The 26,953-nt window shown below is 54.4% G+C and overlaps 1 protein-coding gene across 3 annotated transcripts in view; it reads right to left on the bottom strand.

Annotated features, from left to right (window-relative positions):
• The window catches only part of MORN1 (MORN repeat containing 1), a 53,881-nt gene that overhangs the window by 24,861 nt on the left and 2,067 nt on the right, over positions 1–26,953 (bottom strand). For all 3 annotated transcript variants that reach the window (XM_084785309.1, XM_084785308.1, XM_084785310.1), the window contains exons 3-10: positions 26,026–26,124; positions 24,864–24,974; positions 23,682–23,772; positions 22,372–22,459; positions 13,673–13,769; positions 12,651–12,761; positions 7,580–7,703; positions 6,887–7,059 (exon numbers count right to left, since the gene is read on the bottom strand). In XM_084785309.1, the coding sequence (XP_084641435.1) occupies positions 6,887–7,059; positions 7,580–7,703; positions 12,651–12,761; positions 13,673–13,769; positions 22,372–22,459; positions 23,682–23,772; positions 24,864–24,974; positions 26,026–26,124 (894 nt within the window). The remainder of the gene's footprint in view (positions 1–6,886; positions 7,060–7,579; positions 7,704–12,650; positions 12,762–13,672; positions 13,770–22,371; positions 22,460–23,681; positions 23,773–24,863; positions 24,975–26,025; positions 26,125–26,953) is intronic.

The raw sequence follows: 26,953 nt of genomic DNA, 5'->3' as shown, positions 1-26,953 counted from the left end.
GTCCTCTTCCTACACCCACCCTGCATGTCAGACAACAGCAGACTGAACTTGCTCAGGGGTAACATGGGGGGAGCGAACACCCCACAAACCTGAGACACCTGACATCTGAGCAAACTCCCACTCTCATCATATCTTTCCTTGCTGTATTTTCTGGGACATTCCCTCTTATAATAATTCCTTACAAAAGGATGTATAGTACAAACGCCACTTTAGAAATGTGGCTCTCCTAGGCTATCCTGCGGTAATTAACCATAGACGGTTAATATTAAAATGCAGGGTCACCCTCTGAGGCAATGAAGTTTCCAGAAATTCTCTGCTAAACATTCTGCCACGTTATTGGTAAGACTGAATTAGCTGCAAAGGGCACCTTGGCTTTTAAAATTGTCACACAATAAGTTGACTCTTCATAGATCAAATTCGATGAATATGCGAAATCTCTTGTCCAACAAATGAAAATGAGAAATCTTTCAGACCAATTGAAAACCTTCAGCAGGACAGTTTTGTGTATTAAAGAAGAAGAAGAAGAAGGAGAAGGAACAGGAGAAGGAGAAGGAGAAGAAAGGAAAGAAACGGCCTTGTCTTACTGCACTGGCTCTTCAGGTTCCCAAAACTAATTCGCAAGGGACTGTCTGAGCCGTAGGGCCCAGAGCCCACCTCGTCCACCCTGCAGTCACCAGCCTGCTCCCACAGCGTCCACCCGCAGTCTTCCACACCTGCCTCATGAGTCAATGGGCCCAAATTGCGGGGCGAGGCAGACGCCCCACGGAGAACTAGGAACACAAAGGGCTCTGTGCTGCAAGCTGTGGGTGGGATTACAAAAGGTTAGGAGACTAAATATAACAGGCCCTTTGAATGTAAAAATCAATGTGCTTTGTTGCTGAAATCTGGGTGCTGTAATTTATCCAAAATAGGACTTGGAATATCTGGCAATAGTCCACGCCTAGGAATTGTCACTTCTGCTCATCCAAATGCAAGTAGTCTGCTGGAGACTTAAAAACAATTAAAACAGCTGAAATATTTCATACCAACAGAATAAGGAAGCGGCGCACTTTGCAGTTACCTGTGACTGCATTAGGCCTCCAGAGCAGAGTCCATTTTGTCTCTTCATTTTACTTATTTGTGTAAGTGGAAACACAAATTTTTTGGAGGGTTTGTTTTTTTGAATTGTCTGGAATCCCAGACCAAGCAGGCATGGTGGGCCAAGGCCGGCGATGCCTGGCAGGAGGGGCAGCACCTAGTGGCCTCAGTGACCCGGTGGCTGGGTAGGTAAGAAGTCTGCCTGCAGGTGGATGGAGCGGCTGGGCTGTATTCTCCTCCATGGGCAGCGGGCTCTGGGGGGATCAGCAGCCTCCACCCAGCGGACGATGCCTCCGGAAGGTCCGACTGCCAGCAGGCAGTGTCTAGTCCTCTCAAGGCTACGGTGTCACATTCAACTCTATTATCTTCCTCTCCTCGGAGTTGGAGTTGGACAAGTGGGGTGCCACTTGTCTCAGAGGGGTGGGGCTGTCTCTGCCTTGGAGATGGGACTTCCTCTCTACCTTGGCTGCCGGCCTTGGGCTTCAGGGACACGTTGAGACACTGATGACTGCTTTGAAGTGGGCGCCACCTCCCGCTCCGCAGTCAATTCCAGGTGTGACTCATGTGCGCTCTCCATTTCGCTCCAGAGTCTCCTCCTCAGGGCAGCCTGACCCTCTCAGCTAGCTTGCCCCAAACGGAAACTCCTCGGTACCCAAAGGTGCGTGAAACAGGAGGTTGGGTGAGCACGTGGTCCCCTGGGGCTAGGTGGCTTGTCCGGCTAGCTCTAACGTGAGTGACCCTGGGCTGAAGGGCTTTGGTGGTCACAGATGCAGAGTGGAGGCATGGTCTGTGCCTGAAGTGGTCCTGGGGACCCCCTCTGATACCCATCTATGTACGCAGCACGCATGGTGGACCTTGATGGAATTCCTACTTGGCAGAGATGACAATGGAGCCTAACCTCCATGGGACCTGGTACATGGCTGTGTAACCAAACTCTGTCCCTCATATTTTCTCCTTCCTGCCTAACAAAACTTAACATGCTATCTGAAGCTGGCGCAGCATTCTAAGATCACGACATGGTAAACAAATATGACATAGAAAAAAATATGACATAGAAAAAAATATGACACAGAAGCAGACTAAGTCAGAAGCGGGGGTGGGGGTGGGGTGGCTGGTGACAGACCTGCTCCTGCCCCTGGGCTCCTGTGTGAGGGAGAAGCAAACACCAGTGGGATTGAATTTATCACTGTGTCATTTGCTAAAAGCAGCCCGATCTCATCCTAGGCATCCACCCTACTCAGAGCGAAGCCGCATTTGTCAGGAGTACAGGTCAGCCACATCTGTCTGGTCAGCAGGAGAGTGAGGTAGCAAGCAGGAGGACCACCTTGTCTCCGGCTGTGATTGGTGCCCAGTGTGCAAGACCTGTGCGTACGGCTTGTGCTGGAGTCTCGCACGCCCCTTCACAGGAGCATCGTCCTAAAGAGCCTCAGCAGGAAAAAGAGCCATGCAGCTTTTGGTTCCCTTCACCTCAGGCCCTCTGCTGAGCTAATGGCTACTGAGGAGAGCTCTTTGGGCTCTTGTCTCTGCCCTGCTCTTTAGTGACTTGTGTAGATGGAAGCTCTAGCCTGGGCTGTGAGGCGAGTGGACAGTTTCTGAGACAACCAGACGTGTAGTCAGGACATCCTCGGCCCCAGGGCCCTGGCTGCCTCCAGCTCAGCAGCTCTTGCTGCATAGCTGCCCCTCGGTCCTTCACAGAGCACTCCCAACTACGGGGCCTGAGGAGGCCTCACAGGCCCTTGGCAAGGATCTGCCTAGAAGGGAGGATGCTGGCACCAGGGACCTCGTGAGACAGCAGAGGGACCATGCCAGGTGGAAGAGCAAGATGCTCAGAGTTTCTGTTTGTTTTTAAATACTGATGTCCGCTCTAAGGACGCAGCCCCGGTCCGCTTTCCCCTTACACAATACGGCTTTGGCTGGAGTCTCTGGACACAGCCTTCCCAGATGCCTCCTTCCTGCTGGCCCATGGAGGGCTCTCTGAGCAGCCACAGGCATGGGAGAAGCCGGAGGCAGGTCCTCCACACAGGTCCTGGCCTGAGCCTGGATAAGGGGCCTTCATCACTCTGGTTGAGGGTTTCTCTTTCGGACTTTGCTTTTGCCCAGGACAGTTAAACTTCTGTAGTGGCCACATGGCCAGAGGGGCCTCAAGGCCAGAGGAGAAAACTAGAGGTGCTGGATGGGGTCCCTGAAAGTGCTGCTGGGCTCACTGGGGTGGAGGAGTCAGCTGCCCTTGTCCCTGGGCCCAGGGCAGACTCAGGGACAGGAGCAGGGAAGAAAAGTCAGCTCTTATGTTCCGCTAGGAGAGGAAGCACAGTTTAACTGGATCAGTGAGTCGGCCCTGGATGGGACCACAGAGGAGAAGGGTCAGACTGAAGGGACCAGAGAAGGGCGGGATCACGTGGCTATTGCTCAGCTCCCAGTGGGGACCAAGGGCCTAAAACTGCGAACCCAGGGGCCTTCATCCCGCCTGCTGAGGGACAGGTGGGCACACAGAGCAAAGAGAAAGATTTACCCATTCATGAGACTCTTGGGCAAGAAAGGTAGAAATGAACAGAAAGCCGCTTCCCTGACCCTTGGTCTGACCCTAGTTCAGTCTGGATTTCAGTGGGCCCACCCTCCCTGAGCCTCCCACATGGGGTGGGGAGGGGTGTGGCGGCTTTGCATTGTGGCCTATGGAGGCTGCTGAGCCCTTTTTACAGAATAAGCAGAGTCCAGTTAGGAACACAGGCAAACGGCAGTCCAGGCTCTCACAGCTGGGTCCTGAAGTGCTGGCCAGCCCCCAGGAGCTCCCAACAGAGAACAGCGACCAGGGAGGTCGAGCAGGGGCAGAGTATTAGCCTAGAATGACCAAGGTCCATATCAGACGTCAGGGGTCAGATTCAAAGCCTTCTGAAAGGACAGCCATGCTCCATGTGGCTTCCTAAGTGCCTGAGAGCCCCAAGGTGACAGATACCTCCCAGGTCTCAGAAGGAGCCTGGGCCTGGCTCCTGCGTTAACCACTGGGTGTGCTGAGGACCCCTGGGGCCCTGTGCCCCTTGGTGACCTCGTCTCAGGCTGTCCTATGATAGCATCACCACAATGACCAGACGCTGAGCCACACCGTGGAGCTGCCTGCAGGAGACAGGGCAGCAGGGCAGCAGCACAGAGCGAGCTCTGAATTCTGGGGGCTGGTTTTCATTGAGACGGCAGTACTTGGCTCTGAAAGTCTCTCAGAGCAGAAGGCGTGGCGCCCAGTGAGTATTTTTATGCAGAAATATGAGAGCTATTCTGCCAATGCAGCGTGAAATTGCTCCTGTGGCTGAGGTGGAGGCAGACGAAGGGGGAGATGGACCCAGCTGCCTCCCGGGGGCCCCTGGATCTGCCGGCCCCCAGGCCAAATCAGCACAGCTTCTGCTCACTGGCGTACTGGTCTGGCTGTCTTCTGGAGCTTACAGCTTGCCCATAAGGAAAGAATATGAGCCCCCACCCCGGCCTTTGTTTTACATGGGAGGATCTGCAGCCTTTGCTGTGGTGTCAAGATGGCTGTTCGGACAGTCCTCTTCTTGTCAGAAATGTTGCTGCCCCAGCAAAGATTTTTGACAAAAGGCTGGCAGGATTTCTGGGGTGTGAGGGGGCCAGTACTCCAAATATCTGTGCTACTGAGACTTGGAACTGCCACCTTACCACTGTCCTTTTTGTCCCTCTTCTACCATGTGAATAACAAAACTGCAGAAAGTTTTGTAACTGCCAGGAGGGCCTTGGAAGGCCATGGACTCAGGGCCCTAGGAGGCCGGGGATGAAACTTAGGAGGCTCAGGAGAGCTTAGGTACCATCAGCAGATCGGACAGTGTGTAGAGAGCCTAAGCTGGGGTCAGGAGAGCCCTGGCAAGAGGATGAGTGAGGCATGCTGGGAGCCATCGGCTGTCCAGCCAGGGTGGGCAGAAGGGGCAGAGGTCAGTGTATAGACAACTCTATCCTGTGGAGAGGCTGGGCCATCTGAAGGAGCGAGGAGCCAGGGAGGGAGGGGTCGTCCCTGCCTAGTGCCGGCTTGAACCTGTTTTTTTTTTTTTGGGCTGCAAGGCAGAGACAGGCAAAAGGCAAGGAAAGACTGGGGTGAGGGGTGAGGTGGGGGGAAGGTGAAGAAGTGGGGGAGGGCTCTGTGAGGGAGTGGTGTCAGGAGTAGGAGTTTGCCTGAACGGAAGCTTCAGGGTGTTCCCTTGACTGGACAGCCACCTGGTGACCCCGGCTCTCCTTGGGGCTGTGTGGGGTTTGCAAGGACAAAGGGTGAAGGGAGAACTCCGGCTCACACTGGCAGCCATAGTGAAGCCGCAGGCAGGGGGGATAGGCATGTCTGAGGCACGCTGGTGGTGGCCAGACATGTTCTGTCAGACCCTGGCTTTCACTAGGGATGGTGGCACGTAGCCACAATCCCGGCACTAGAGAAGCCGAGGCAGGAGGAAGATGGCTGGGTGGGCTACATAGCAAGACCCTGCCTCAAAAGTCAACTAACAGGGGAGGAGTTGGGGGAGGGGAGAAAAGAGGGGCTAGGAGGAGACCAGGGAGGGGCTACAATTGGGATGTAAAGTGAACTAATTAAAAACAAACAAACTTACTAAAAAAAAAAAATCAACTAGCAAACTAACTAGCCGAGCAGCACTAACTATCCAGTCTTTTTTTTTTTTTTAATATTTTTTATTTAATTTTTAATTTATGTGCATTGGTGTGAGGGTGTCAGATCTTGGAGTTACAGACAGTTGTGAGCTGCCATGTGTGCTAAGAATCGAACCCAGATCCTCTGGAAGAGCAGATGGTGCTCTTAACCACTGAGCCAACTCTCCAGTCCCTAACTATCCAGTCTTACACAGGAGCTGTGGAGACCTCTGAGGCTCTGAGCCCCACGCCACATCCACTAGCCGAGCAGCACTAACCCAGGCTTACACACGAGCTGTCGAGAGCTCCGAGGTTCCCAGCCGCATGCCACACCACCTGCCCTCGGCTTCAGGCCTGGATGTGCCACACTTTTCTAGCACTCTGCTCTGCCTTTCTCATCACCTGGAGAAGTAGTTCTCAACATGTGGGTTGTGGCCCCTTTGAGGGTAAGTGACCCGTACACAGGGGTCACATAGCAGATGTTTACACTACAGTTCATAACAGTGACAAAATTACAGTTGTGAAGTCCCAACAGAAATAATTTTAAGGTTGGGTGTCATCACAACATGAGAGACTGTATCAAAGAGTCACAGCATTAGGAAGGTTGAGGACCACTGAGCTACAGCTTGCCCACTGTGCCTGAGAGCCAGAGAGCGAGGGTCCCAGTGCTGGAGGCTCAGGTCGGGACCCTGGCTATCAGTCCCAAGCCAGAGAGTCCACAAAGGGTCCTAAACACAAGGGGAGTGCTTTTGCCGGAAAGATACTCTTTTACTGAACCTTCTTGCTTCTGCTAAGAGTCTAAGAGGCCGGGCAGTGATGGCGCATGCCTTTAACCCCAGCACTCAGGAAGCAGAGCCAGGCAGTGATGGTGCACATCCTTTAACCCCAGCACCCGGGAGGCGGAGCCAGGCAGGTCTCTGTGAGTTTTTGGCCAGCCTGGTCTACAAAGTGAGTCCCAGGACAGGCAGGGCTATGTAGAGAGCTGCTGGACTCGTGTGGTAAGCCAGGACAGGAAGGCCAGCTCCCCTTTGGCCTTAGGGAGGAGGTTACGTCTGCTCCCTGTGGTCAGCAGCTCCAGCATGGGCTTAGTGCCCTGAGCCTCAGTGTTTCTCTCAGGACCACGGAGCCAGGTCCTGAGTACATGGTCACCTCGTACCCCCGACTGCTGACGTGGCCCACTCACCTGGCACAATGCTGGGAGTGTCTCCCTGGCCATGGAAGGCTCCTGAGTCCAGCGCTGGCTCTGAGTCTCTCTTGGAGAGTAGCAGGTCATCTCTGGCCCCCTCCACAGTAGACCCGGGCTCCAGCACCCAGGACTTGGGCATGGACAGAGGATAGGAAATGCACTGGAACCCACTAGGAAGGAGGCAACAAGACCACAGTGTGGCAGCAAGACACAGTGTGGCAGCAAGACCACAGTGTGGCAGCAAGACCATAGTGTGGCAACAAGACCACAGTGGCAGGACTGGGGAACAGGTCAGGGGGCTAAGGGGCTGGGGCAGGCAGGGGGCAGGGACGAGGCAGCCCACACTCTGTGTATGTCCTGGCCCTAACTCTGGATGTAGGCTACTTAACATGGTTGTGCGGGTCACCCTAATGCTGCTGAGCTAGGTCTAACTAAGGCCAAAGAAGAAGCAGCAGTGGGCTCCCCCCCCCCCCCCCACGCTCCCCGCGCCTGGTGATGACTCGGCATGTGGCTCCCTCCAGCCCTCATCCACCTGCTTCTGTTTCTACCTTTCAGAGTCTAGCTGGTTGTCACGGTGTCCCAGGCCTGCCCCAGCTGTACCACATGGGAACATGGCCAAGAGAGACCTAGGGACAGCTCTGGAGTCTCATCCCCTCAGAGGTGGCCCCGGGGGGGATGTGTCATCCTTACAATGGTGTCTGGATGGGTGTCTCCGTGTGGTCTTCATCCATCTTGAAGAAGCTGACCTCAGAGTACGCTGGGAGTTGCACGTATCTGACTCCTGCTGAGATCTTCAGGACCCGGCCACTCTCACCTTCCAAAGGAAGAAATCGAGAGACTTGTACTGGCCAGCGGGATCTGGGCCCCACACTGAAGGTGGGTCAGGGTGAAGGGCGCCTGTGCTGTCCCACTTGTAACTGAGTGACCACGTTCACCTTTGGCTAGTCTGTCTCTCTCTCTGTCTCTCTCTCTTTGGTTTTTTGAGAGAGGGTCTTGCTGTGTAATAGCCTTGGTTATCCAGCACTCACTTTGTAGACCAGGCTGGCCTTGAACTCACAGCGGTCCACTTGCCTCTTGGCTAGTCTCTTAGAGGGTCCCTGTGTTGCCTTCCTGGGAGGAGTGCCTGGCACAAGTCTCCTCCTGGAGCTTTGTGCTTCACTTTCTGCCTCTGCTCCTGCATCTGGAGTCTGGACACTGGCTCTTCAGCTCTGGGCCTTGGATCCCCGAAGCCCATCCTGCACTGGCCAATTGCCTTCACTCTCTGGGAGGGTTCCCCCTTAGCCAGCTCATGGGCCATTGCTCATGCTACAGCTTGCCCCAGGCTCGTCAGTTGCTCGTTCTTTGTCCACCAGCTTGGCCGTAAGCTGTAGCTCAGCCTCCACCGTTCCTTCTCCAGCCACTAATACAGGGCCAGGTACTCAGCTGATACCTAGAAAGCATCTCTGAGTGGACACACATGCTGACCAGCCTGGTACCCCAGGTGCAGGTGGCTCCAGAGCACAGGGCCTGCGGAGTAGGCAGCACTGTCTTCTCTGAGCCACAGGCCTACTGGGCTCTTCTGTGGCAGGTGGAGGTGGTGGAGCTGGGCACATGGCCACACCTGGAGAGCCCAGCGAAGACAAGGGTTGCCTAATGCACGGGGAACATCTTGGGTGTGGTGAGGCAGGAGGATGGCTGCCAGTGCTGGGCAGGGGTGTGATGGGGTGGAGTGACAGTCCTGGACTCCTGGACCTGACACAGACATCTGGGGTGAGTCTCCAGTCTCACAGGGGACTTGGGAAAACCCTAGACAGCAGCAGACCCCAGTGGGCTCTGACTGGAGGTAGCAGCAACGAGGGTCAGCTCAGACCCCTAGGTGCTTCCCAGAGAACTCTCTCAGCTGAAGAAAAAGAACTGGAAATACGGGGAAGGAGGGAAGAGAGCCTCTGGAGTTACAGGGCTCAGGGACATCAGCGCACAGCGTAGGACACACATGCGAGAAGACTCCACCAGGTTAAGATAGAACTAAGGGGTCGGGCGCAGTGGCGCACATCTTTAACTCCAGGCAGAGGCAGGCGGATCACTGTGAGTTCTAGGCCAGCCTGGTCTACAAAGTGAGTCCAGGCCAGCCAAGGCTACACAGAGAAACCCTGTCTCTAAGGAAAGCTAAGCAGCCCAGGGCTCACCGGCCTGGGGATAGCTTGTCTCTACTAGCCTAGAGGCAAAGACGCAGCCATCACAGGAGACCGGCTGCAATGCTGGAGAGCAGCTGGCACTGGATGGTGTGCCCTCCTCAGACCTTGGTGACAAACCATGAAAACAGGGCCTAAAGGAATAAGGCCTTTCCACGTAACTTAGATCTGCTTCAGAACAAAAGCTGAAGAATATAACAGGAATACGAAAATATCTGGCATCCAACAAAGTAAAATTTACAATGTCTGGCATTAAACCAAAGATTACCAGGCAAGCAAAGAATGCAGAGAAGTGTGGTGTGGAATGAGGAGAAAAGCAAATTAGGTGCAACTGACCCAAGTGCTAGAATTAACAATCGGGGACAAAAGGACATTTATTACAACCCAGGCTGTAATCCCAGCGCTTTGAGCAGTGGAGGCAGGATGATCAGGAGCTTGGTGACATGCTCAACTACAGAGCGAGCTTGATACTGTCGCAAAACTGACGTTGGGGATCAAGAACAGCTGTGTTCTCATGCTCATCAGTGAGAGTAGAAACACAGGAGGCAAGAAAGTAACAAGAGATGAAAGCTAGGCCGCTGTGAGGCACGTAGCTCACTTCTGCAGTCCTAGCACTCACGGAGGAGACACAGGAGACGCAGGAGGGTCCAGGCCAGCCGGGGATACACAGAGAGAGCCTGGGAGTTACAGTGGACAAGGCAGAAAGTCCCCTGGGCGTGAGTGGCGCGTGGCCCTGGACAGGACGCATGGCAGATTAACTGAAGCAGAAGGGGAGACTGTGAGGCCGGGAAAGCAGCTGGGGAAGTCCTCAAAACCAAAACAGGCCGGGCGTGGTGGCGCACGCCTTTAATCCCAGCTCTCGGGAGGCAGAGGCAGGCGGATCGCTATGAGTTTGAGGCTGGCATAATCTACAAAGTGAGTCCAGGACAGCCAAGGCTACACAGAGAACCCCTGTCTCGAAGAAATAAATCAAACACAGAACAAAAAGAAAGAAAGAAAGAAAGAAAGAAAGAAAGAAAGAAAGAAAAGAAAACAGAGAAGGAGGGAGTCTGCAAACAAACAGCGGGGCAATTTCTAGCAATCTCACACATGGGAAATAAAACCGAGCGACAGAGAGACCACTGGGAGAAATAATGGCTGAATTTTTTCCTAATGTGGTGAAACTGGAGTCCATGGATGCAGATGCATCAGTGCAAGTGCAGATGATGGAGCAGCGACACTGAGGAAGAGGCAGAACTCTGCAGCTGGGGAGCCACCTCAAGTGCCTCTCAAAGGCAAAGCAAGCCAAGGTGCTTCCAGACACCAAGGCCGAGGCCGTGAAACGATGGTACCAGACGGAGACCCGAAGAGGGGCCAGCACGATGGCTCAGCAGGCAAAGGTGTGTGCTTGCTGCCCAGCCCGATGGAAGGAGACTGTTGGGACCAATGAAAACACAAAACAAAAACACCATAGTGAGTCTGCATCTACCGCACTAATAATTATGCTAAGCCAAGTGTGGCGGTGCACGCCTTTAATCCCAGCACTCGAGAGGCAGAGGCAGGAGGATTGCTGTGAGTTTGAGGCCAGCCTGGTCTACAAAGCGAGTCCAGGACAGCCAAGCCTAACACAAAGAAACCCTGTCTCAAAAAACCAGAAGAAGAAAAAGAAGAAGGTGGAGGAGGAGGAGGAGAGGAAGGGAGCGAGGGAGGGAGGGAGGGAAGGAGGGAGGGAGGGAGGGAGGGAGGGAGGAAAGCTGCTTTAACTTCAAAACAGCAGTACTGCTCCAGAGACCACCCAGTGCTGGCAGGACCTGACACTCTTCTGAGAGTATGCAAGAGGAAGCTGCCACTTGGGAAGGTGTAGTTATCATATTTGTTTTTCTTTGTGTGTGTGTGTGTGTGTGTGAGCACACGTGTGAACTTGAGTGCACACATGTACACACCACAGACCTACAGTTAGAAGACAGCTTATGGAGCCAGTTCTCCCTTTCTTCATGAGGGTCCTGAGGAATGAACTCTGGATCTCAGCTTTGGTAGCAAACGTCTTTACACGTGGAGCTCCTTCATAGGCTCGGGAGCTTCCTTGAAAGTTTAAACACATGGACCATATGATGCTGCAATGCTGCCTGCAGGTATACACGAGAAATGAAAATCTGTGTGTCAGCAGCACTGTTGCTGTCATCGGTCCCAGCACGAGGCAATCAGGTGTGGCCCATCTGGGCGACAGGACACTAGTGATCATTGTGGAGGATGAGGCCGACACGCACTGCCACGCAGAACACCATACAAGTAGGAAGCAAGCAAAGGACCACGTCTGTGACATGACTCCACTTTCTGAAATGGTCAGGAGCCAAATCCAGAGGCAGGGGATGAATCAGGGACTTGAGCGGGCACAAGGCTGGAAACAGGACTGAGGGGTCGTTCTAGAGGCCCGGAAGTATTCCGAGAGGGCACTGTGACGAGGCGGCGGCCGCAGATCCACTAGAGATCATGGGATCTAGCTGGACACAACTGCACATGCACTGCACGGCACAGCTCTTGGGCCTGGGTAGTAGTTAGATACATAGTGAGTCTGAGGCCAGCCTGCGCTAACGAGGCCCTGTCTCAAGAAATAGGAAAGGGGGCGACCGGAGAGAGATGGCTCCGCCGTTAAGGGCGCACACTGCTCTTACCGAGGCCCTGAGTTTGGTTCCTACACTGGGCGGCTCACAACCATCTGGACTCCAGTTTCACGGGATCTGATGCCCTCTTCTGGCCTCCGTGGGCACCTGTATGCATGTGCATGTGTCCACACAGGGACACGCAGCGCACACATACACATGTAATTTTTAAAAAAAAGATATTATGCAATCATTTAATACTGAGGTTAATGGTATGTAAATGATACCTTAATAAAGTTACTAAGCCAACTTAATACATATTTTAATTATGTGCATGTATGTGTGTCTGTGTGTACACAAGCACAGGTGCCCATGGAAGCCAGAGATACAGACCCCCATTCCCTGCCCCAAGCTAAGCTACAGGTGGTTCTGAGTCACCCCGTGTGGGTACTATGAAGGGAGCTTGGGTCCTTTGCAGAAGCAGGCTGCATTCTTGACTCCTGAGGCATCTCTCCAGTCCATGCATGTGTGTGACTTTCTCAATGGCACACTGAACATGGGGGAATTACCAAATACTGGGAATTGATATGGTGGGTAGGGTTAGGACATTCACCCCGGAAGGAAATCTGATTACCCCAAAGGAGAAATGGGAGCCTGTCTGGCTGAGTTATGGTCCATGCTGACCTGCTCAGCTAAGCTGTTTTTTGTTTTTGTTTGTTTTTAAATCTTCTCTGCTCTATACTCTATACAAGGCACACTAGTCTCTGAGTGAGGGTTTGCATGTGCTGAAACACATGTTCGTGTGTGCACACGCCTCTCCATGCACACATATACATGGGCACACACACACATGACTGCCTCCGTCTGACGGTCTTACACCAGGCACCAGGCTGCAGGGACCTCTGCAATGTTATCTCAGGAGCAACCCGAGCACCTTACCAGTTTGCTCTACTTAAGGGCCTGCAGCCCACTTCTTCTGGGGAACAGGGTCATTGCCCTGAAGACACTTACTCCTGGCAACTTGCCCATCGTCTTGTTGCAGCTGCACATTCAGGGTGAAGGGAGCTCCTTGGACCACTTCCAGTACCTCTGGGCCCAGAACTACAATCTTCTTAGCCTGCGCTGGGGGCAGAGGAGGGCGTTAGTGGTTGCAGCAGTGGCACCTGAGGCCTCCAGGTAGAGGGGCTACCAAGCTGCCCTGCTGCTGGGGCTGAGGCACAGCTAGGTTGGCTGAACATTGTCCCTGGCTAGGCCCACCCTGGGATGGCATCTCTGTCCCAAGTCAAGGAAAAGCCGCTAGGAAGAACATGTGAGCAAATAACAGGTAGGAAGGTACCAAGCCACACAGACGCCGATCACTCTGCAGCCACGCCAGACCAAGCCACGCAGACGCCGATCACTCTGCAGCCACGCCAGACCAAGCCACGCAGACGCCGATCACTCTGCAGCCACGCCAGACCAAGCCACGCAGACGCTGATCACTCTGCAGCCACGCCAGACCAAGCCCACAGACACCAATCACTCTGCAGCTGTGCCAGACCAAGCCACGCAGACACCAATCACTGCAGCCATGCCAAACCAAGCCAAACCAAGCCACGCAGACGCCGATCACTCTGCAGCTGTGCCAGAGTGCAGCACTCTCAGGAGAGCCTGACAGAGGCCACACAGGGCAGCAGCACTGTTTTAAGGGTGTGTGTCGGGTCAGCATAGCTTGTCTGAGTAACTCCAAAATCCTGTGGCTGGATTCCGATGACTAGGAAGTATCTATGGCTCAGAGGTACTGTGGGTCGGGGAACACGGCGGTGGGGGGCTGTAGCTGAGAGGGCCCATAGGTGGGAGGTCCTGCTTATAGCACCACCCCTTGGGTCCAAGGTCTGCATAGAAATCAACTAGAATTTGCTTCTCCTGTAAAGGATTGGGTGTTGTGTTCCACCAGCTGGGTCCACCATATCCCACGTGGCTGCCCAGAAGCACTTGGGATACAGCCCCCACCCGGGGCCCTCAAGGACCTCCGGATGGCTGGGAACACCTACCTGCTGGGTGGCCATTGATGAACATCCCACAGTAGGTGACTCCAGAGCAGTGGGCCAAGGTGCCAAACCCACTGAAGACATCACTATGCCACTGCCCCTGCAGAGAGAACAACGTCCCCTAAGAGGGCGGCTCCAAGGGCCCAGGACCCTTCACTACAGGAACCCCAGGGCTGTGAGGCTAACGAAGCCTTTCCTTTGGTGGTGAGGCACTGCACTTTGTTAGGAGGGATCCAATTTGCTTTGCTAAGTGTTCTCCCCTTGAATTTTAATGACGCCAGGAAAGAGGGGGAACAAAGGCACAGCACACACCACGCAGAGAAAACACTGAACAGGCTCACTTTCCAAGGCTCCTAGTACAAAGATGTGGCACTTAACCGATCATGAGGAGACCTGAACCTGCGACTACAATGGGGCCAGGACCAAGGTGGGTTGTTCTGACGCCCAGAGCTTTTATACGAAAAGGCAGTTAAAATACACAAAACACACACACACACACACACACACACACACACACACACACACACACACACACACACACACCCCTCAGGGTGGGGTTGGGGTGCCACTCTCCACATTCCTCCTCCGTAGTATACCTGGATTCCCAAGCAATTGTGTAAAACAGCAGCAGAATCAGGTCCATAGAAAATTTCAAGGTCAAAATGGTGTTTTATTTTTTATTATGAATTGCTTGTATTGGGGAACATCAGCTAACAACAAGCTTGGCGCCAGCCACTCTTCGGATACCCTACTCTGTCCTGGACCCCCCACGCCCTATGTGCAGCTGGGGCTCCCACACGGTTCCTGATGGGAGGGGAGCACTGGGCAGTCTCTAAGAATGCAAGCAGAATAGGAAAGTGGGCAGCTGGGTTCACTCAGGCTGAGCAGCACTGAGGGGTCAATGGTGGGTGCCTGCTGGCCACAAAGATGGCGAGAAGGTTGAAACCCTACCCAATGGGCTCAGAGTGCCTACAGCCTGGGAGGAAGCTGTCTACGGGCCGCTGACCACATGATGGCTGGCTGGACCTCAAGAGAGGTGTACAAATAGAGGCCTCTGTCTATGTGGCGGAGAGTAGCTGCTCGTAAGACACCGGCCCTGAAAACTCATGCCTGTCTCCATGTGTCACTCACAGACAACAGGCTGCCCAAGGGGCCCCCTCAGCTGAGAGGTCAGCAGCCAGCTGTGGAGCACATGGGCAGGCCTGGCTGCTCACCCCAGGGTACAAGCCCCTCTGGGATGTGGATGGAGCCATCATCACCCCCGAGAGAGAGGCTCCAGGTGCCTTGGGGTAGCCCCACTCCTCCAGCACTGCACTGTCAACCCCTGAGACAGTGCAGGGGTTCCCACAACCCCAAGGCTATCCAGCCACTGCATTCCTGGAGTGTTGATGGTGGGTGCTCAGTTGACAATGACAACCCCAGAAGAGGACGTTCACCCCACCCCTTTGCTTGATCCCACAGTCTTGTGCTTAGAGCATCCACGTCCCCTTTCTTGTCACTGCAGAGCAGGACGCAGGAGGGCTCAGAGGGTCGAGATAGCAGGCTGCGCTGAGTACAGTGAGGCCTTGGGGGCCCTGCTTGGGAGCCTGGGAGGTGACACCCCCCCACCACCCCCCCCCCCCCGGCACAGGGCCCTCATCTGGCCCGGCTTTCTCTACCGTGAGAACCCAGATGCCACGTCAGGCAGGGCAGTCTTCAGTTTACTGGCTTCTTCCTAGGAGCATTCCCACCCCCTCCGGTGACGGCTGTCCTCTCTGTATCCAACCTTTTTCCTTCCTGTTCCAATTCCCTCAAGGTTGGCAACAGCACACGTGGCTGGTGATAAACGTTGAGTGGGTAGGTGCTACAGGAGGGGCCGCCTGGGCTCTGGCTGATGGACTTCCAGATGTGTCCCAGGCTCTGAGCTGTAGGAGAAGGAACAACAATTTTCCCTTTTTGCTCACCATGCCCACATGGGCTTCTGGGAAGTGCCGGCGTGGGCTTTCAGAAAGAAGGGAGGAGGGGCCATGGGCAGGTCAGGGCATGTGGCCAGGTGCCTGCTTGTGGGGTGGTTGCCATGGAAGGACGTGGCGAGAAAGGAGTGCCTAGGCACTGACAAAGATAAACACGGGGCGATGTGGAGGTACCTGCTGGCAAGGCCAATGGCCTGGGCAGTGGTGGGTGAGGAGCCATGGGCGGCACTGTTCTGCCACAGGAGCCTCTCAGCCAGCCACTCCCTAGCATCTCCAGCTCAGCCAACAGCACTCACCATCTATAACATGTGCCATAGTCCCCGAGGTGGGTGGCCAATGAATGGGCTGCATGCTAGAATCAGAGCCAATGATAAGAGCTGGAGCTTGGTGTTCCTGGCCTCGGGACAGCACTTGGATGATACAGATGTGTTCAAGAGACTAAAGACACTACCCTCTGGGCTTGCCTGAGTGGTATCATAAATCCTGTATTTGGCCGTTTGCATCCAGATCAGGAATAGATGCCTATCATTAAACTGTCGTAGCCCCTAGAGCGTTGGGCAGGCTCCTGCACATGACACCCCTCCCGTGGTGTCCCTGTGAATGAAGCAGATCAAGGAGGCAGCTGGGCAGGCCCTGGTCTGCGGCTTCCCCCTGGGCCTCCCTCTCTGAATCTCCAGAGAAGCTTGAGGGCTGCCCAGCTACTACCCAGTGTGGGACCAGTCAGGGAGTCTCAGCTATCAGGAGCTGGAGCTGGGCACCACACTGCCACCACAAAGCCCCAGGAGCCAGAGACACCTGCTTTCTCCTCTCTGCCCAGCTGCTGCCTGACACCCAGGGGAGGATGGATGTGTATGACAGGACAGAAAAGGGTGACCATGATGACATAGCCTGCCAGAGAGGAGTTGTTGAGGGTGCACCAGAACCAAGCAAACACACAGCCAACAAGGAGGCACTATCAGGAGAAGGCTACCCAGGACAATGGGGTAGCAGTCTGCTCTGTGACCCCAGAGTGAAGCTCAGTCTTACTGTTCTGCCATGGCTGCAGACCACATTTATGATGTTCCGCCACGGCTGCAGACCACGTTTATATATTCCGCCACGGCTGCAGACCACGTTTATGACAGTGAGCACACACAGTGCAGGGAACAATCCCTTGGAACCTCTCACTTTATTAGAAGTGGCTCTATAGGGGCGGCTACAACATAACTGTGGCTTTGGGTATGGTCCATCCTCGGCATAAGTTCACCGATTTGCTCTTGCACATCTTGGTCCTTCCTGGGGTGACCGAACTCCAGACAACTCCTTTTCAGTTGTCCACCATGATGTTATGGTGTGGAGCAAGCAGATGCCACAGACTGCTGCTAAGCCTTGGTTGGACCTTTTGTTCCCCTTGGGTGACGTCACCTGTGAAGGGTTGTCTGGGCTCTCCTCCTGGGGTTGTGACTCTTACAGAACTCGATTTCCAGCTTGCAGGAGTGGCGGGTAGCTTCACTTGCATTCTAGGAACAGCAGGCCTTCAGGCTATTGGAGTTGACTGGTCTGGACTGCATCTCCCTAGGGTTTCAGGGTGTGTGGAGTGTGGGTATTGTGTGCGGGCACTGGAGCAGCACTAACCGGTGCTGAGATGGTTCCAGGATGGGCCAATCATGGGGAGCAGCTGAACTTCCGAGGGGGCACCACCGGGCCCGGTGCCCCACTGTTCCCCGTTCTTCCTAGAGGTCTTCAGTGGCAGAGACAAGTCTGGGTCACTGGTCTTTCCATCTTGGCCTGGACCTTGTTGCCTCAAGGAAGGCAGGCAAGTGATCCGAGAGGTAGCCAGAGGGCCTGACTTCATCTGCCTGGTGACATGCAGGGACTCTGCAGACATGCCAGTCAGGGGAAGCTGGGAACTGCAGCAGGTGAAGGCACCCACAAGGCTGGCCACCTGTTCTATGTGTGCACAGGTGTGCCAAACAGCAGGTTGCCCTCTGGGAAAGCCAACATGGGAAATGTGGAAATGTGGATTTTCAGGAAGCCAGAGCTTTAGGTGACAGACACGTCCCTGTTGTGGGAGGGGCCTCCACCACACCAGCTTGCTCAGTGTACCAGTCCAGGCTCCCACTAAGGACAAGGGTGGAGTCACACCACTGTGCCTGCCATGCCAACTGCCTTTGTGAAGTGCAGGTCTCTCTAGAACGTCTGCTCAGGGTCTAGATTTCTTTTTTACAACATGGAAACACTGGCTAATGTCGGAGACAGCTGAGGGAAACTCGGATGACACGAGGGCCAAGATCAGAAAAACAAAACTGACTAGAGAAAGGCTGACCACTCTCCAGCCTGCTCAGAATACAACACTGGCCCTGGAATAAGACGACGTTAATGTTGGTGGGCCTAGTGGGTGGGGCTGCACTCTCCAGACACTTGAGTACTGAAGAGCTAGCACCCACTTACCTCATTCGCCTGAGGGTCCAAAGAAAAGGTAGAGATGTTTCCCTGTGAGAACTGTGGTAACAGGCAGGTGCCCCCAGGTGACAGGGCGGGGTACGCTGGGAGGGACAGAGCACTGAGAGCCACTGCAAGAACAAAAGCCAACCCCCAGTGATGGCAGTAACAGTGCAGGCAGGTGTGTGTGTGTGCGCGCGCCTGTGTGTGCGTGTGCACCTGTGTGTGTGCGCGCTTATGTGTGTGCGTGTGCGTGCCTGTGTGTGTGTGTGCGTGCCTGTGTGTGTGTGTGCGTGCAGAAATAAGAACCTCTGGGGACTCCAAATAATGTAACCGAGGTGGAAACATTTGGCAGCTCCACAAAAATGGTCAGTGTAATAACCACACGATGCAGCCGCTCCGCTGCTGGGTCTACACACCAAAGGCTGCACGCATATGCTCAGGGCGCTGCTCCCAGTGGCCAGGGCGGGAGCAGCCGTGCCCACTGACGTGAGTGATCGAGGGGAATGAACATGCGTGTGCACGCGTGCCTCTCAGCCTTCAAAGGAGGCCCCTGCACATGCTCAGTGAGAGTGGCCTGGACACCACGATGCTCAGTGAGAACAGCCAGGCACTGAAGAGCAAGTCCACTCATGAGGTCCCCATAGGAGTGAGATAGTTAGCTGAGACGGAAGAAAGGTGGGTGCTAGGGCCCAGGGGGTCAGGGAGTTTGAATTTAATGGGACCAAGTCTGTTTAGATGAGTTTGTGGGCAGATGGTGGTGCTGGCCACACAAGAACATGCATTTAATACCACAGAACTGGACATTTAGAGACAGCCAGGTGGCACTTTTCATGTGTGTGCACGCGTGCACGCGTGTGTGTGTGTGTGTGTGTGTGTAAGGGAAGGACCCTGCGGGTTTGACTGAGGTCTCTGCCCTCCGCTGCATGCAGGTGATGGCCCTGTGGAAAGCTCAGTGCGGAGTTGGCCATCAGCTGGGCTGGAGCCTCAGGAAAACCTCTGCCTCCCGGCCACTGAGGGCTGGGCAGTTATCTTTCCTCACCCGGGCAGCAAGTAAAACCTCCTGCTGTCTCTGAAGAGCAGGTCAGTGAAAGTTGGTTGTCTCAGTTTGTGGGTGCCCATGGCTTCTGAGTCCTGACTTCCAGATGGCATTGGGTGGAGTGTCCACCTGTCCTCTTGGCCTTTGGCACCCCTTTCTGTTGAGTGTCCATAAGATCCTGGAGGAAAGTATTTTTTTTTTTCAGCCTTACCAAGAGCACTGTAAAGCAGCAGCTGGAGGACGCGGCCTCTCTGTCCAGATGTGGGTCCTCTGCTTACTCCTTGTGTGGATGCTTCAGCTCACACTGTTGCTTTCTGGGGCTCCCTCCCCTCGACACTGCTCCTCCTGACCAGCCACAGGATGCTGGGGGGGGGGGGGCTGTTGAGGACCGGCTGAAGACTCAACATTCTCCAGCCCCACCTCTGAGGGAGGAAGCCTTTGTGAAGAGTCTTGTGACGTTCAAGGCTCTGGCCTCAGGAGGAAGAGCCATGGCAACTCGAACAGTTTTAGCCTGTGTGGCGGTCTCAAGACTTGTGCTCACTGCTTAGGCATTCAGGCCTCTCTGCAGCTGGCCCCAGGGCCCAGGGCATTTCCACCCAAACTTGGAACAAGCGCCCAAGGCTGGGCATGCTGCCGGCGAGTGGGTCTGGGCTGCCCCCTGGTGGACAAACTGTAGGTTGCTGGCCGTGAAAGTGAGGCATCCCTGGTTCTCTTCTTGGTTGTACCCCACATTTCCTGGCCTGTCAATGGCAGCTCATCCACTGTCCCTGAGCAGTGGGGTGTGTTCTGGAGGGACCCAGTGAGGCAAGGCCTTTTCCAAATCCCAGGGAAGGGTGAGCCATGTATGTGGATTGGGCTTGGGTGCAGAGGCCAAGAGCTCTTCCCCCACTTTCTGGATGGGGAAACCATGTCTGGGCCTCAGTTTTCCCATTTTCAAAATGTGGCAAACAGTCCCTTCACAGAGAATCCACAAGTGGAGGATTTGGAAGTGTCCGGCAGGTAGGAGGTGATCTGACAGCCCTGGCCTTGTTCATTGGAAACAACCCTGTGTGAAGTGTGGCTTGAGTCGTGGAGGACTCATGGAGGACTCTGTGGAGGCGGAGCACAGGCAGGAAGTGAGTGGCTCCTTTGAGTCCTCACTCCCTTGTACTCTCCTGCTGCACACTGGCGTTGATCCTGCTTTGGACATGCGGTAAAGGCAGGTCCCTTGAGGATGAGCACCCAGAAGGGGAGGAGCCAGACCAGTGAGTGGTCACAGCAGCATGCACTGATGGCATGCACTGCACACTGTCTCCGACAGATCGCAGGCAACTCTAGGCCAGCAGGGCGGCAGTGTCCACAGACTCCCAACAGTCATGAGCAGACCAGTCCCACTTGCTAGTTTTTATGACAACTTGACACAAGATAGAGTCATCTGAGAAGAGCAAATCTTTTTTTGTTTTTGTGTTTTGAAACGGTTTCTCTGTGTAACGGCTCTGGCTGGCCTGGAACTCGCTCTGTAGACCAGGCTGGCCTCTGCCTCCCAAGTGCTGGGCTTAAAGGCATGCACCATCACAGCCTGCCGAGAAGGGCAAATCTTAATTGAGAAAATGCCTCCGTAGGATTAGCCTGGAGACAAGTATGTCGGGCATTTCCTTGGTTGATGCTTGATATGGGAGGGCCCACCTTACTGTGGGCAGTACCATCCCTCAGCTGTGGTCCTGAGTGCTATAAGAAAGCAGAGCAAGGGCTGAGGAGATGGCTCAGAGGTTAAGAGCACTGACTGCCCTTCCAGAGGTCCTGAGTTCAATTCCCAGCAACCACATGGTGGCTCACAACCATCTATAATGAGATTTGGTGCTTTCTTCTGGCAGACAGGCACACATGCAGGCAGAAAAAGACAGGCAAGGATACACAGAGAAACTCTGTCTTGAAAAACCAAAAGAAAAAGAAGAAGGAGAAGGAGAAGGAGAAGGAGAAGAAGAAGAAAGCAAGCCTCACAAGCCAGTGAGCAATGCTCCCCATGGCCAGCCTCACAAGCCAGTGAGTAGTGCTCCCCATGGCCAGCCTCGCAAGCCAGTGAGCAGTGCTCCCCATGGCCAGCCTCACAAGCCAGTGAGTAGTGCTCCCCATGGCCAGCCTCGCAAGCCAGTGAGCAGTGCTCCCCATGGCCAGCCTCACAAGCCAGTGAGCAGTGCTCCCCATGGCCAGCCTCGCAAGCCTGTGAGCAGTGCTCCCCATGGCCAGCCTCACAAGCCAGTGAGCAGTGCTCCCCGCGGCCTCCGCTTCAGCTCCTGCCTCCAGGTCCTTCCCCTGGGCTCCCGCCTTGACGTCCCACACACAGGTACAGGCATTCATGCTGGGTCTTCTGTGGCCCCACAGCTCTGGGGGAGCTGCCATTCACTACTCCATCAGAAAGCCAGGCCCTAACCATTTCTCCCTAGTCAGGGGACACGCGCCAGCAGTCAGCAGAGGGAGCTGCAAGCTCTGCGAGTGTCCTGCGCTGGGTAATCTCCTCTAGGGGTGCCCCAGTAGAGCTATGGCAGCTCTTCTTCCCAGCTCTGCACGGCCTGGGCTGGGCTCTTCCTACTTTCAGGAGCCCGTTCTTTCCAGTTGTTCCTCTGCCATTTGAGAAATCTGGAAAAAATACGAGCCACACCACCTTGGTTACTGACGCACCGAGTAGCCGAGAGAGTGCGACTCTCAGGGGTCTAGAAGCCCGGGCTTGTTCTCCCGTACCGTACCGTCGGAAGCCCCGGCAGAGCTCGTGCCCCCATCACAGCAAGCAGAAACGCTTGGGCTTTCAGCCCTGCATCCTGTCAGGGCATCACCTGTGACGACTGGGCTCGCCCAGAAGCCGTGATTCCAGAGGCCTTGAGTGCCTGCTTCCTGCTAGGAGTTGGCCTGCAGTCAAGCCGGGGACGGTGCAGCCAGCCCCAGCCCTGTCATCTGTTTCCTCTTGTGCCCCTCCTGGTAGCTTGCCAGTTTTCCTGCGCAGTAACTGCACATTTCTCATTAAGAGAACGAGTGCCTTCTTGCCTCCTGTGCACAGCGCCCGCAGCGTCTCAGGCCTCCCATGCGGGCACACACCTCAGTTCCTTGTCCACTGACGCCCGGCACAGGGTTCACTCCACCTGAGGACTAACAGGCAGAAGGAGAGTCCACCTCCAGGGCAGATGTGGGGATGTGTGGGTGGGTTGAGTGCGCGTCCACTTCCTACTGGGCATTGCCAGATGAAGTGAGGGCAAACATCATCACGCTCCAGTCCTCTAATGGCCTCCCGCCTTCCCGCCGTGGCAGTAGTACAGTACCTCATACGTGGAGCCATCAGCACGGAACAGCAGCCCGTGTCCCTGACGCTGGTCTCGAACCCAGTCGCCTTCGTACTTGTCACCATTCCTGAGGGCACAGTACAGGACCCTCAGCTAAGAACCAGGTGGCTGCAGTGACTCAGACTAACTCCTCTGACCAGGCACAGCAAGCACACCGGGGCCAAGGCAAAAATAGGCCCTGAACAGATGGTCTGTGAGCTCCTGCCTTGCCAGAGCTGGCAAAGGAGGGCTAGTGACAGGCGGGGACATGTCTGCGTGCCCCCCTCCCCCCATGGCAGGACCCACTTTCCAGAGCATGCTGGGCCCTGTGTAGGGCATGCTTGGCTTCTGCTCCTCAGGACAGGAAATGACAGAGAGGAAGAAACCGGAGAGGTGACTCTGCTTGTTTCAAGGGCAGGCACTGGGTAACAATCCACGCAGGGACCCGAACACAGGCTTAAGGTCTCTAGCCCGCTGCCTGAAAGACAGTGGCACTGCTGGCCACAGTCCTTGCCTAGACCCATGTCCTTGGGTCCACTCTTGTACCAGCCTGACACATGGGTGTTAGGTCCTGCATTCAACAAGTGTGGGAGGAGGCAGAGACAGACACACAGACACAGAGAGAAGCAGCAGAGGCTCAGAGTAATCTACGGCCTAGGTAGTAGTTAGCTACATCTACAGCCTGGGTACTAGTTAGCTACATCTATAGCCTGGGTACTTGTTAGCTACATCTACGGCCTGGGTACTTGTTAGCTACATCTACGGCCTGGGTACTAGTTAGCTACATCTACAGCCTGGGTACTAGTTAGCTACATCTACGGCCTGGGTACTAGTTAGCTATATCTACAGCCTGGGTACTAGTTAGCTACATCTACGGCCTGGGTACTAGTTAGCTACATCTACGGCCTGGGTACTAGTTAGCTACATCCTACGGCCTGGGTACTAGTTAGCTACATCTACAGCCTGGGTACTAGTTAGCTACATCTACAGCCTGGGTACTAGTTAGCTACATCTACGGCCTGGGTACTAGTTAGCTACATCTACAGCCTAGGTAGTAGTTAGCTACATCTACGGCCTGGGTACTAGTTAGCTAAATCTACGGCCTGGGTACTTGTTAGCTACATCTACGGCCTGGGTACTAGTTAGCTACATCTACAGCCTGGGTAGCAGTTAGCTACATATATGGCCTGGGTACTAGTTAGCGCCTTCGAAGAGTTTACCTACCCAGGCCCCATGGCCAGCAGGATTCTAGAGGAGGGGACCACTCCTGTTCCCAAGAAGCAGCTTACACCTCCAAGACGCATACTCACTTAAAGATCATCTGCCCTTGGCCGTGTCTCTTGTTGGCGTGGAAGGAACCCTGGTACACCTGCCCATCCTGGTCCTCCAGAAACCCCTGTCCTAGTGGAGGAACCAAAATATACCAACTTCACTCCACACCCCCCTCAGCCTCCTGGAGGAGCTTGCCTTGCACCCCACTCTGTCGGGAAGGTGGACTCAGAGGGCCAGGACCACTCTGGAGGCCAGGCTGTCTCCTAGGCCCTGCAGACTGTTCCTGCTCAACCAAGAATGGTAGATGCGCTGAGGGACAGAGCGCTGCCACTGCCCAGGTTGGCAGGGCTGATAAAATGGACCCAGACTAGTTATCACAGGTTCTGAATGGGGCTCCACAGAAGGCCCTCCAAAACTACCTTATTTTGGTGGATAGCATCAGAGTATGCTTAGAGTGCACTTGTGTGTTTTTATGTCTCAAAGTTACACTGTATGGTAAACACAGAGTGCTCTGCCTGAGTCCCCTGCAAGGCTTGTCAACCTGAAAGGCCAGGGGGACGTGACTGGAGATGTGGCCTTGTTAACTGCCAACACTCTGCTCCTGGGCAGTTCAGAAACATACGGGTCTTTCTGTTCTCTAACTCAAGCAAAGCAGGGGAAAGAAAAAGAAGCTCCCCCCATCTCCACACACACCGGAACCTACTCTGTCATTTATGGGGTACAGTTAGTCTGTCCACAGTGCCCTGCCAGAGGGACAGGTTCCCCCTTCAATCAACCTCTTACTCTTTTTGGCCAGACCTTACAGGAAGTGACTGACTCAGGCCCTAGGGGGGAACCTGAGAGTTTCAGGGTCACTGGGACCTTGGGAGAGTGGATCTGGTCAAACCATGGCGGTGGCAGCAGTAATGAACAACTCTGACACGGAAAGACCTGCCTTAGGCTAAACTGCAGGACCCATAGTTATCATCGAATAACTGCACACTGTTTTAACCTGTAAGTGGTGGGCAGCACATGCAGCGGACAGCTTGGATATTGACACATGTCCCGGGACATGGTGGGCAGCTTGCTCTCTGTATACAGGCTCTGATGGGTTGGACTGCACTGTGGGCAGAAATGGGGAACTAATTGCTGCCTCTTTCCAGCTTCCAAAGGCAGACAAGCTAGGTTCCTGGTTCTACCACCTGAGCACACACAGGCCCCCAGGCCCCTGGGTACCAGACCTTCCCTCAGGCCGTGGGAGAGCTCTCCTTCATAGTGACCTCCAGCTTTGTACTTCATGATGCCACGTCCCTGAGGCTCTCCTAAAACAAACTGTCCAGAGTAGGTGTTTCCTGGTGTAGATAAGAGAAGGGAATCAGGCAGGCTGTCTTCTGTCTCTCTACTATGCCCTAACCAATGGCAGTGGAGATGTCATTTTCTCTTCTTTCCTTTTTTTTCCCCCCCCCCCAAGACAGAGTTTGAGGCAGGGTTTCTCTGTGTAGCTCTGGCTTTCAATGGAATTTTATCTGTAGACCAGGCTGGCCTCAAACTCAGAGATCCGCCTGCCTCTGCCTCCCCGAGTGCTGGGATTAAAGGCGTGCGCTACCAACGCCCAGCGAGGATGAACCTTCTTTTCCAGCTTTTAAAAAACAACTGACAGTGGGGCTACAAAGATGGCTCAGTGGTTAAGAGCACTGTCTGCTTTTCCAGAGGACCTGAGTTCAATTCCCGGCAGCCACATGGTCGCTCACAACTACCTATACTGTGATTTGACATCCTCTTCTGGCATGCAGTTGTACATGCACTTGTGTACATGTCCCCAAAACAACTGAATGCTAAGCCCAAGAGAAAAGCTCTCCTGAGTGCCAACAGCCCACTGACTGTGAGGCCTAAAGCTCCAGGAGATGCCCCCGGCCACTGACTGTGAGGCCTAAAGCTCCAGGAGATGCCCCCGGCCATTGACTGTGGGGCCTAAAGCTCCAGGAGATGCCCCCGGCCACTGACTGTGAGGCCTAAAGCTCCAGGAGATGCCTCCGGCCACTGACGTGGCAGCCTGGAGCAATCTGCCTGTCCAGGAATACAGCGTGACAAAATATCTTTTGTTTGTTTGTTTTGAGTGCTGGCCCAAAAATGTCTCTACTGTAGAAGAAAACTTTAACTTTGGGATGATAAGTCTTTTCCTCAACGAGGTGTCCTGGAGAAGACCAAGTTGTCTACAGAGAAGTGCAAAGGCTTAAGTAGGAGTCCTCGGGCACCCCTTCACCAGGTCTTCCGTGGGCACAGAGGTCATCCAGGCTGTAGGCCTCACACTGCCTTGGCCTAGCCAGCATGTTGTTAGTCTCTCATTAGTGGACCGGAAGCTCCCTGTTTACACACAGTGGCCCCCCAATGTCCAGTGCTAACCTGAGCAGGCCCAGTGCTGGTAGCCTTCCCCAGTGATTTCTCCATCCACAAACTCGCCTTCATAATAACTTCCATCTTTAAACAATAGCTTCCCATGACCTGGAGAGAGAAATCCACGTGTGCAGTCAGTTGGTGAGTGGGAGTGACCATAGGCCAACCTGCGCCCATTGGGCTCCCTTCTCAGAGTGAGAACCTCAGTTGCTACGCGGTGAATGTCTAGCGACTCAGGAGGCTGAGACAGTCTGGGGGACACAGTGGCAACTCCTATGACCAAATGCCAGGGACACACTCCTGCACGCCCGCTTCCCGGTTGAAATGACCACAGAAGTCGGAGCAGGTGAGACCGTGTCCTCCACTGGTCACCTTGCTTCTACACGAGTGGGGCCAGAGGATGCATATGTGGGTGCGCCCTCGCATGAGAGTGCCCACGGAGACCGGAAGTCAGTGTCAGGCTCCCTGGAGCTAGTTATGGCTGTTATTAGCTACCTGACGAGGCTGTTGGGAGCTGAACTCTGGTTCTCTGCAAGAGCAACAAACACTTCTGAGGCAACTTTCTGGCCCCTGAAGAACACATTATTTTGTTTGTTTGTCTTGCTTTTTGAGACAGGGTTTCTCTGTGTAACAAGAGCCCTGGATGTCCTGGACTCAACCTCACAGAGATCCACCTGCCTCTGCCTCCCAGGTCCTGGTATCAAAGGTGTGCACCGCCACCTCACCTAGCTGAGGACGCATTCGTAGGCGTGGGTGACTCTTGAGGCAGCTCTGACAATAGTTGTAGACATGAGCCTTGGTGCCTCCTTACAGTAAGATGATCGTTAATGATGGTGCGAAAATAAGAAATGTGTGTGTAACACAAACGCTAAACAAAAGCTGAAAGGTGCTAGGGGCACAGCTAGTGATAGAGCACTTGCCTAACATGTACAGGCTC

Source organism: Acomys minous (genome assembly GCF_964271855.1).
Source record: "Acomys minous genome assembly, chromosome: 6".
NCBI classification, from domain to species: domain Eukaryota; kingdom Metazoa; phylum Chordata; class Mammalia; order Rodentia; family Muridae; genus Acomys; species Acomys minous.
This window is presented reverse-complemented; position numbering and strand designations above follow the sequence as displayed.